Source organism: Arachis duranensis, chromosome 8 (assembly GCF_000817695.3).
Source record: "Arachis duranensis cultivar V14167 chromosome 8, aradu.V14167.gnm2.J7QH, whole genome shotgun sequence".
In the NCBI taxonomy this organism is placed as follows: Eukaryota; Viridiplantae; Streptophyta; class Magnoliopsida; order Fabales; family Fabaceae; genus Arachis; species Arachis duranensis.
The window spans coordinates 2,769,785-2,780,956 of record NC_029779.3 but is presented as its reverse complement, the minus strand read 5'-3'; the positions used below and the strand labels follow the sequence as shown (position 1 = coordinate 2,780,956).

The 11,172-nt window shown below is 32.7% G+C and overlaps 2 protein-coding genes across 2 annotated transcripts; both read left to right on the top strand.

Moving 5' to 3' along the window:
* Positions 1-1,259: 1,259 nt before the first annotated feature.
* Positions 1,260-5,188, top strand: LOC107460151 (probable 26S proteasome non-ATPase regulatory subunit 3). Its single transcript, XM_016078478.3, has 8 exons — positions 1,260-1,466; positions 1,576-1,766; positions 2,292-2,429; positions 2,510-2,646; positions 2,737-2,791; positions 2,873-2,983; positions 3,178-3,417; positions 4,373-5,188. Exons 1-8 carry the CDS (start codon positions 1,388-1,390, stop codon positions 4,883-4,885), a joined length of 1,464 nt encoding a protein of 487 aa, XP_015933964.1. The 5' UTR covers positions 1,260-1,387; the 3' UTR covers positions 4,886-5,188.
* Positions 5,189-6,945: 1,757 nt separating this feature from the next.
* LOC107460152 (expansin-A11) lies at positions 6,946-8,144 on the top strand. Its single transcript, XM_016078479.3, has 3 exons — positions 6,946-7,138; positions 7,222-7,543; positions 7,835-8,144. Exons 1-3 carry the CDS (start codon positions 7,003-7,005, stop codon positions 8,142-8,144), a joined length of 768 nt encoding a protein of 255 aa, XP_015933965.1. The 5' UTR covers positions 6,946-7,002.
* Positions 8,145-11,172: the final 3,028 nt, after the last annotated feature.

Genomic DNA, 11,172 nt, shown 5'->3' with positions numbered 1-11,172 from the left:
GGAAAATGCAGAAATGGTGTTGCTATGTTTTAAAAAGAGGAGGGAGGCTGAATACGCATGGTTACCAGGTTTAATATATAGCGCAATTCGAAATTCAATCGATTGGATTATCTTACCAATCGATTGAATGCAAAAAAAACTTATTTATATCACATTCCAATCGATTGAATTTGAATACACCTTTAGTCACGTACAAACTTCAATCCATTGGGCAACACAACCAATCGATTGAATTGTGAGACCTCAAATTGCTTTGAAACCTTCAATCGATTGGGTAATATAAACAATCGATTGAATTATAAAAAATCTACATTCTAGTCATCGTTCAATCGATTGGGTAATATGACCAATCGATTGATTTTTGCGAAAATTATACTGCCTTGCAATTTTCAATCGATTGTTTTGTGATAACCTAAAGTCCAATCGATTGAGTTATGGGAAACCTGAAATTCAATCGATTGTTTTGTTAATCTAATAGATTGATTTTCTAAGAAACACGATTTTACAACCCTCGACGGATCATGCGGATCAAAGATAAACTTTTCACCGTTTGAGATTGCCAAAAGTTATTACAATCAATGAAAGATCTAATTCGTTATTGTTTTAGTTTTTTATTGTTAATAAACATAATAGATGGCTGATAAAATAATAATTTATAAAATAAAAATAGTTTTTATAATTAGATAAAATAAATAAAAATAATTTTTATAATTAAATAAAATATATGGGATTAATTTGTAATTAAAATTAAATAACGACTATTTAGTAATTATTAAAAAAACTTAAAAAACATGTTTTGTTATAGGACCATTTAATGGTCCAAACATTCTAAGACCATCGAATTCGATGTCGAGATAATAGGAGAGATTCGGAAGAGGCAGTTACTTATTTAAGTAAAAATGTATCTTTCTTATCACGTCCGACCTCTTTGGATGAACCTATTATCCTTATTAGATTTGATTTTTTTTCTAGGCCAGGTACCAACAGTTTTAATATTTTAAGTTGTTTTCTGACCAAAAAACACATTTAGGTTGTTTTGTGGAAAAAAAAGAAAGAGATAATATTTTAGGCTGTAGGTACGTTGATTCATTAGCCAGGACCAAATATTAATCGGGCTTTTATACGTGACGGTTCAGACGATTATTTCAGTCTGACAAAAAACTAAAACGATTACTTCGGCCCAAAACTAGGATTTGGCCCATCTTATGCGGCACGAAACGATGCGTTTGGGAAAGACTTTGGAAGAAACAAGTGCCAGATGTGGACACACTTCTTCTGCTTTAGTCTTGTTGCTTGTTCCTTCCTTTTCCTGCACCGTGTTAGGGTTTGGATCAGAATCTCTCGTTTCTTGCCTTGATTTCAAAGTTAGAAGTAGATTCCATAAAAGATGACTCAAGATCTTGAGATGAAGGATCGTTCAACGCCTTCCAACTCTGTCTCCTCAGCTGTTCCATCTACTTTGCAGCGTAAGATTTTTACTCTCACTACTCCTGTTGCGATTTCGCATATTTGGAATTATGATTCCTACTTTATCCTTGTGATTTTGGATTTTTGGAACTCGTTTCGAACTCGCAGATTTGAAAGAGATAGCGTCTCTTATTGAGACCGGTTCGTACTCGAAGGAAGTTCGCAGAATTGCTCGTGCTGTTCGCCTTACAATCGCATTGAGGCGCAAATTGACAGCTTCCGTTATATCGTCTTTTCTCGATTATGTCCTCACTACCGGTTCTGAGGCTCACGCCAAATTATCTGCCTATATTCCCAAGGTAAGATTTGCTTACCTACATATCTTAGATTTAGGGATACCTCACTATTTAAAGGGATTTAGATGTAGATTTTTCCTCCTGCTAGGTGTTCATCTGAATTTTTCTTTTAAGTGGATGAGCATGGATAATTGTATTTTCGCCAAATAATGGTTGCATGGATAATTTTGGCTCCTGGAAATTTGTACTACTAGTGGATGAAATAGCATGAAAATCTATTCCCCGCTTCTTAAACTATGTGTCATTACTAAATTGAATGAGTGAGTAATCTGCAAGATAAATAGCTTGAGTTCAATACAGGTCATTAGGTCATACTACTTTGGTCCTCATTATACTAAAATGCTTCTGTTGACTTAGGAACATTGTTCTATTATTGATTGTGATTGACAAAGTGAAACATTCTTTTAATTAAAATGTCTAAGATGGGTGTTCACCCTGACTAATTACGCAAGTGTTGTTTGGTTATTTTCTTCCTATGCTCTTATTTGTTGCAGTGGTTTAATTATAGTCTTGACACTGATTGTATAGGATGAGGATCATGAGATGGAAGTGGATGCTGCTACGTCTGCAATTCAAACGCCAGCTAAACATTTGTTGCCGGAGATAGAAATATATTGTTACCTGCTTGTACTACTTTTTCTGATTGATCAGAAAAGGTACAACGAGGTTGGTGCCCATCTTGCCCTTTTTTTTTGTTTGCTCCCTCCCATCCCTGCTAATGTTGCTTTGATTTTTTGCCCCCTTAGGCCAAAGCTTGTTCGTCTGCAAGCATTGTTTTGTTGAAGAATCTGAACAGAAGAACTGTTGATGTTATTGCATCAAGACTGTACTTTTATTATTCTTACAGCTATGAGCTTACAGGAGATCTTGCTGAAATTCGGGGGTGAGTTAGATGCTTATCTATGTAGTGTATTTATTGAGGATGTTTACGGCTTAATTTATTTTACACGAGTTTTGGAATACTTGTTTTCAGAAACCTTCTGGCTTTGCACCGTATTGCTACTCTGCGCCATGATGAGCTGGGTCAGGTTTGTTTCAAGCTTACCTGGTTCTTAATGCATAAGCCACAAGGGCACACAATCTTGTACTAACACAGTGATGCACTGCAGGAAACACTTCTAAATCTGTTGCTTCGTAACTACCTTCACTACAATCTGTACGATCAGGCCGAGAAGCTGAGGTCCAAGGCTCCACGATTTGAAGCACATTCAAACCAGCAGGTATTGTAATTTTTTATTGTGTGTTGAATAGTGATTTGGTTTGGGGGTAGATATGGCTTTTGTGGCCATTGTGTTGAACCTTAATGATTCTTAGTTTTAGTGTTTTAGCTGTCCCAATTTGTTGGTGTTGTTGTCAGTCTGTATTCTAGTTCATTTTCCTTCACTTATCCATGTTTGTGGTATTTCCCTTTCAGTTCTGCCGTTATCTCTTCTACCTAGGAAAGATTCGTACAATTCAGTTGGAGTATACTGATGCAAAAGAGTCTCTCCTCCAAGCTGCCCGAAAAGCTCCAGTTGCAGCACGTGGTTTTCGAATTCAATGTAACAAGTGGGCTGTGATAGTGCGTTTACTGTTGGGAGAAATACCTGAGCGAACTGTGTTTATGCAGAGAGGGATGGAGAAAGCTTTGAGGCCTTACTTTGAACTTACAAATGTAAGTTCACTTTATCCTGCAAAGTTGGCTGTATTGTTATCTCTCTAAACTAGTTATGATATCATGTTATGTGAACTTGACTAGACTGATTAGATATATCAGACTGTGACCTCAGAACAGATCTGCAATATTGGGGAAATTGAGATATCCTTAACTCCTTTTCTTTTTTCAATATAAACTCCTAATCTCCTCTCTTCTCTTCCTTCCTTCCATGCATAATTAACTGGAAGTTGAAATTCATGTGCTGGCTCACCTTTTAGTCTGTCTTCACCTATTTTTGGTTCTGGTTTTATTTTTCTGTCTCCAACACAGACCTGTTTCTATTACTCAATTTCACCATTTGGTGTCTTTTTCTTTTTCCTTGTCATTGTTTCTTTTCTTTGCATAAGTCATTTCGTGCTTTGATTCAATTTACCTGTTATTGCAACATCAATCATTCCATACATTTCTGGTAAAACCATATTTAAAAAAATTGAGTGGAAGAAGCTTCATAAAAAAATTATTTACTGAAGGTTCGATAGATGTTAATTGTTTCTATACTTTGAGGTAATCAGTACCACTCTGGCCATTGATCATCTCTAATCTTTAAATATTTGTTTTCAGAAAGTCCTGTTATTGTGTATTTTAATTTTGTACTGAAGGAAATAGCCCACTGTAAATCTCACTTGCAAAACAGATATCTGAATTACTAATCATCACTTCATCGTTACCAAACAGAATTCCATGCATTTGATAGTATTCTTTTTGTTTGTGTGTATGTAGTTCCAGTTCCCCAATGCTTTATTGGAAGGATATTTCATGAATAGCTGAACACATAATCAGTGTTGTCATTTGATTGCGGGATTCCCCTTGTCATACCAATCTAGTTATAGCTATATTCTTTCGTGGTTCTTAGTAATACTATTTGCTGCAGTACATCTTTGTGGTTGTGTTGGCTAATGCTGTGGAATTTCAGGCTGTCCGGATTGGTGACTTGGAGCTGTTTAGGAATATTGCAGACAAGTTCGCTACCACCTTTAGTACCGACAGAACCCATAATTTGATAGTTCGTCTGCGGCATAATGTCATCAGGACTGGTTTACGCAACATCAGCATCTCCTATTCCCGCATCTCACTAGCTGATGTTGCTAAGAAATTGAGGTTGAACTCAGCAAATCCCGTTGCTGATGCTGAGAGCATTGTCTCAAAGGCTATCCGCGATGGGGCGATTGATGCTACGTTGGATCATGCAAATGGGTGGATGGTTTCTAAAGAAACTGGGGATATCTACTCGACAAATGAGCCTCAACTGGCTTTTAATTCTCGGATTGCCTTCTGTCTTAATATGCACAATGAAGCTGTTCGAGCCCTTCGATTTCCTCCAAACACGCACAAGGAAAAGGAAAGTGCTGAAAAGAGGAGAGAGAGACAACAGCAAGAACAAGAATTAGCTAAGCATATTGCGGAGGAAGATGATGATGAATTCTGATATCCATTGTCCCGTTAAACTTATCCAGCTGCAGTCAGGATCTCTTTATTTTCAATCTTCTCTCATATTTTTCGTTCTAAGAACTTCCATTGCCATTTTATTTTGAAAAGAATGATTTATTCAATTGCTAAGTGGAAGATATCTGGAAATCTTTTAACAAATTGAAATCGTTACTATGCTTTTCATCCTTGATGACGACTGTGGTTTTTAGTAGTATTGTTTGGAGATGTATGCCTTAAGTTATGAAAGAGAAAAATCAACTATTTAGTATTATCATATTGATTTTATCCAAAATGTTAATCATTTGAAGGTTTTTGACGGTTTGTTGAACTATATAATGTGATAATCTCTCTCGACGGTTTAGTTCAGTTTCTCATCCACAAAGCTCAAGAAACCCGTTTTCTGTCGTCGTGGTCGCGGGCACACTGGTTTTATCGAGACTCTGGAAGCTTGATAAGTCTGAAGCGAAATATATTCTGCTGGAGTACACATTTTTTGATTACAAGATAATACTCGATCTAGTTTCTCAACTTGCGAAGAAATTGTTTTTATTTAGTTTTTAAATTTTAAAAATGTATGCACAAATGTTAATAGAACTGTTTATTAAAATTTGTTCTCTCAAAATAAATGATAAGTCGGTTGTTTTTAGATTAGTTGAGCATCAGAAACAAAGTTATATTATTTTACAGATTTTAGTATGATATTTGATTGTTTATTGCAGTGTTTTTTTAATATTTGTGTGTTAAAAATAATTTCAAAATTTAATGTAAAATATTTATAAAATTGAAGAACTAAATAAAGACTATTAAAATTTTAATAATTAAATTAAAACTCTGAATACAAATTTAGAGACTAAAATGACTAGTATATTAAATAACATTGTTGCAGTGGATAACTACTTTCTTCTTTTCCTTTTTTTTCATGGCAACCAAAATAATGACTTTCTCGAAAAGAGCAATTGCTTGCTTTTTTATAGCCACAGACTGTTAGGAAATAGGAACTTTCAGGTCGGTTTGCTTGACGGATCTGGCTTATCGCTGAATAGCATCGTTAGATTAGATCAGGTAGATGTCATTTTCATAACTTTATAATATTCATTTGAATTAAATGAGACAAACGGGCGTCCAACAATCAATTAGGAATTACGTGACTCCGTACTCCCAAAATTCTAGGTGGCTTACTGGATATTATATTATATAAAAATATTTGGAGTTATAGTTTGAAAATCATTAGTTATAATTTGTTTTTTTTATTTATTAGTTTCTGTTAAATATATAATATTAGGACTAAATTTTTTATATATAAATAATTTTAATGTAAAATATAAAAATATTTAATATTTTAGTACTTTATAGTTTATACTGTTATAATAATGGTATAAATTGTCATTAATATTTTGTAACAAATATTATTTTAATTTTATAAAGGTCTATAATAATATATAACATGTAGCGAAATTAAACTCTAAATATTATCCATATAAAATTATAAAGGTTAAGTTACATAAAATAATTAATTTATTATTTCTCTAGTATTAATGGGGAGTTTCTTGCTATAGCTAACTAAAAATGACACCCCAATAGGAAGCATTTTTCAATGTGACCGTGGGTGAATTGGCTCCAATGCATAGACTGTTGCGTCTCTCTTGTGTCCAGAAATAGCTACAGGCCAATTAATAAAAAATAAGGCGATAGAGCAAAATTGGGAAAGATAGACAGAGAGAAGACACGACCAAATGGGGTTGTGGGTTTCTGATAAGTTCACGCCTCCTGTGGGGCGAGGCATGTGGGTGTGAAGGGTAAGTGTAAGAGAACAGAACGTGGGAATTATTGAATGCATGACGCTCAGAACTCTTCAGATTTGCACATATCAATCTAGTACAAACAATTAACAAATAATAATTTTAATCATTTATTTGATTGCTCTCTTGTTGCAGCGCTCACATGGGCCTTCGTTGCCTTAGCGAGTCTACTTTTGTTCCCTTATAAGATTACCTCTGTGCTTGGAAAGGACTAACGAATGTAAAGAGAAATTGAGTAACCGCAATCACATTTCTTTTTTCTTGCTCTAGCTCAACTACATCTCATTGTGTCTTGAGCATTCAGTAGAGCAAGACAATGGCTAAATCCATGCTTGTTTTTGCTACCTTCCTCTCATTTTGTTTTACTACTAATACTTGCGCCTTCTCACCTTCTGCATGGACCAGCGGCCATGCCACTTTTTATGGAGGCAGCGATGCCTCAGGCACAATGGGTAAGCCACACTGCTTAAGGATGAAAAATTAAGAATAAATGATTGCAAATGTTAAATATATTGCGTGTTTTATGTGGGTGCAGGAGGTGCTTGTGGATATGGGAACCTGTATTCAGCAGGGTATGGTACTAGAACTGCAGCATTAAGTACTGCTCTGTTCAATGATGGAGCTTCGTGTGGTGAGTGCTACAAAATTATATGTGATTTTCGAGCAGACCCTAGATGGTGTGTCAAAGGAACATCCGTCACCATAACAGCTACCAACTTCTGCCCTCCTAACTTTGCCCTTCCCAACAACAATGGAGGCTGGTGTAACCCACCGCTCAAGCATTTTGACATGGCTCAACCTGCATGGGAAAAAATTGGCATTTATAGAGGAGGGATAGTTCCCGTTCTGTTCCAAAGGTCTGAACATGTTCTGTCTTTGACTCTTTTCTATATCTTCTTAGGTTATCTTTGTTAAGCATCTTAAGATAAAGCAACCATTGACATTAAAATCAGAAAATGAGTTAAACTAAACATGTATATAAATACATGATGGCTGATTTGGTGACTGATTTTTAATATACACATGGCATTTTTAAAGATCAAGATATAAGTAAAAAAACAGGATAGAAAATATATATATTTTTTTTTATGGGAAAATCAGATATGTCAATACCAAATCACATGAGCGCTTTCATTATTGTTTTGCAGGGTTCCATGCAAGAAGAAGCATGGAGGGGTAAGGTTCACTGTGAATGGAAGAGACTACTTTGAGCTTGTGTTGATAAGCAATGTGGCAGGAGCTGGATCCATCAAAGCTGCGTCGATTAAAGGATCAAAAACTGGATGGATGACTATGTCAAGAAATTGGGGAGCTAATTGGCAATCCAACGCGTATTTGAATGGCCAATCTTTGTCCTTCAGGGTCACAACCACCGACGGCGAAACCAGACTCTTCCAAGATGTGGTTCCACCAAACTGGTCATTTGGACAGAGTTTCTCTAGCAGTGTCCAGTTCTGAAACGCTTTGTTTCGTGATTTTGGAATTTCTCATGAATGGCAGAGGCGTGGTTTTAATTTTATTGGAGCAGCCCGCCAAACCCATGAACTGTTCTTGAAGGTCTTAATGAAGAGGCTTATATATGAAGTCATACGATTTACGTGCTTTGTTATCAATAAGAAAGAGTGATATGTCAGCTTAGGAGCATAGAACAAATATGCATTTTACATAGTTTATATCATACTCTAGATTGTTGTCCTATTGATATGCATACTGTTATTAGATTCTTAGTGTTTGTATCTGTATTGTGGGGGAATTAGGTGAAATTCTATGCTTTTGTTAATTTGAGTTTGAGTTAACTTCTTGTGTTTTGCCTGCTAAATACGCTATACATTATGCTCTTTTAGCTGAGGTTCATAATGGTTCAGGAATCTGAAAGATTTTAGTCTGATTAAAGCACACGGGTTAATAAAGAAAATGGAGAGTTAGCGCATTAGCTTTTCAGCAAGCTCGCTCCATTCTTTCTTGTGTAACATTTATATTGCTGCACATGTTTTAAGTGCTGAGGGGAACTGAAACGTATTTATCATTTATCAACTTCAGATCACTACAAAATTATAAAGACACGAAATCAAAAAGCATAAAACGAAAATAATAAAAGAAAATTTAAAATTTAAATTGATTTTTGGTGTAATTAAATAAAAAATATTCAAAAAATTAATTATATCAATTAAATAAAAAAATGGCTTATGTGGTTTTATAAATAAAATATTATTAAATATATATTTTTATTTATTATTTTTGATTTTTTGATACATAATATTTGTGAATTCAGATATGTCTTATCTAATACTAAAAAGTAAAAACCAATTATATTAACATAAATTAGTATAGATAAATGAGAAGATTGGCAGAAACTCACCTGCAGTCGATTGCAGGTGAAGTTGCTTCTGGATGGATGACACGTGTTACTATATGGTTTAAAAAAAATTGGTTTTTTATATAAATAGTTTATTTAAAAAAACCGGTTTGAATTGAACCAAACAGTTACTTTTATTCTCTTCTTCTTCGTTTCACACGTAAAATTCGTTTTCTTTCAATTCCTTTTTCAAAACTAATATGAAACTTTCAATTAGGTATGTTCCTTTTATTTATATTTTTTAATCAAATTTATTATTTCAAATGTATTTCTTAATTTATGTTTTTATTCATTCCTCTGTGAATGATGAAAATTATTTAATAAATACGTACATATTTATGTCATCACACCATTTTGATGTTCAGGATCATAAATACCAAGATAATTCATGGCAATTTCATATGATGGAAGACAAAAATGTAATTATGGTATAACGTAGACTAGTTTGATAGCATGAACATTGTTGAAATTTTGGCATGATCTCTTTCATATTTGTTATATGTCTCTTTAGTTGGTGATGTTATAGTTTATTGTGATGATATGATGGTAGTTTAATTGTATGAGTTAGGTCCTTTTTATTTGGTTGAATTTTTTCTATGGCTATCCTATTCTTGATGGCAATGTCAAAATAAATATTTTCATTAGTTGTTCTTTTTTTTCTCTATTTTTGAATTAATTTTATTTTGAAAAAATTTATTAAAAATTTTTGTTGTAAGCAAAATTAATAATATTATGTTCAATTATTTAAGGAGACCAAATTAATATTTTGATTAGATATTTTTGTTTTATTGAAAATAAATTCTAATTTCATTAAAAAATAAATTCTAGTTGATAAGTAAAAACACAAAAACGTGCATGACAGTGAAATCATAATTTATAGACAAGTAAATTATAGTCTTATTATCTTAAAAACATAATTTATTTATAGAATAATATTGAAAAATTAACAATAATTTGCATGAAAATAGTTTATTAGTAAAATAAAAGTTAATTGATTGATTACCATAAAATTTAATTTAACGATAATTTTGCAATTGAACATATTTTTACAACTTAATTTAAAATCTGTTTACAGCTTAATTTAAAAGCAACTGAAAATGTAAGTTATGGAAAACAAAACAAAACTCATCAAGAAAATAGAAACAGAGACACAAAAAAAGGACAGATAATATCATTTATGCCATTCCTATAAAAAAAACCGTGAATTTTGTTTCTTTTTCAGAATACTAAATTTTACTTTTTCGAACAATTTGTATATATATATTTGACAAAAATTAAATAAAAAAAGTTCAGATAAATTTAAAGAAAAATTGGTCAATATGAATGAAGAAAAAGAACATATCAAATTCATCTATTAGGAATTTAGGAATAACACGTAGAAAGAATTTAAATTATTTTAAAAGTAGTTATTTGATCTATTCAAACCGGTTTTTTTAAATAAACCATTTGTATAAAATAAATTAGTTTTTTTTAAACCATATAGTAACACGTGTCAATGATCCAGAAGCAACTTCACCTGCAGTCGACTGCAGATGAGTTTCCACCATTTTTTAATCATCTTTTTTATATTCGATATTCACTAAAAAATAGAAATAAAACTTGCTTACTTAAAAAGGTTGTCCATTTTATGCTTCTACAATATTCGAAAAATTAGTCTCCGGCCTGATGGACATCATATTGCAAAAAAAAAAAAACATTATAGCTTGAGAGGCTTTTTAACCATTTTTCATTTCACATGACATGTATGTGCATTTACTTTGACCAATTACTTTACATCCCTTCATCTTTCTTCTCACAGTTTTCCATGTACATGGCCTGTATGCACATACTCGTTGATTAGTCATCCGGTCATCCTAGCATTTGATGCTATAATTCCATTCACCCACGTGTCTTCTTTGGAGAATAATTACTCAAATCAATTTTTAAAAATTTTAAAATTAAATATTTTAATTTTTATAAATTAATCTTTAAAATTTTATTCTTACAAATAAATTAGTTTTTAATTTATTTTTTGGCAGAATAATTATCTAAATAAAATAAAATAGACATTTTAAAAACTAATATACAAATCAATTCTCAATGTTTCTTTTTATTAGACATAATAATCTTTTATTCAAAAATAAAATAAAA

Coding starts and splice junctions, on each gene's coding strand:
- LOC107460151 (XM_016078478.3), top strand. CDS start 1,388: ATGACTCAAGATCTTGAGATGAAGGATCGTTCAACGCCTTCCAACTCT. Junction 2,430..2,509: donor ATCAGAAAAGGTACAACGAG/GTTGGTGCCCAT, acceptor TTGCCCCCTTAG/GCCAAAGCTTGTTCGTCTGC. Junction 2,792..2,872: donor GCCATGATGAGCTGGGTCAG/GTTTGTTTCAAG, acceptor GATGCACTGCAG/GAAACACTTCTAAATCTGTT.
- LOC107460152 (XM_016078479.3), top strand. CDS start 7,003: ATGGCTAAATCCATGCTTGTTTTTGCTACCTTCCTCTCATTTTGTTTT. Junction 7,139..7,221: donor CGATGCCTCAGGCACAATGG/GTAAGCCACACT, acceptor ATGTGGGTGCAG/GAGGTGCTTGTGGATATGGG. Junction 7,544..7,834: donor GTTCCCGTTCTGTTCCAAAG/GTCTGAACATGT, acceptor ATTGTTTTGCAG/GGTTCCATGCAAGAAGAAGC.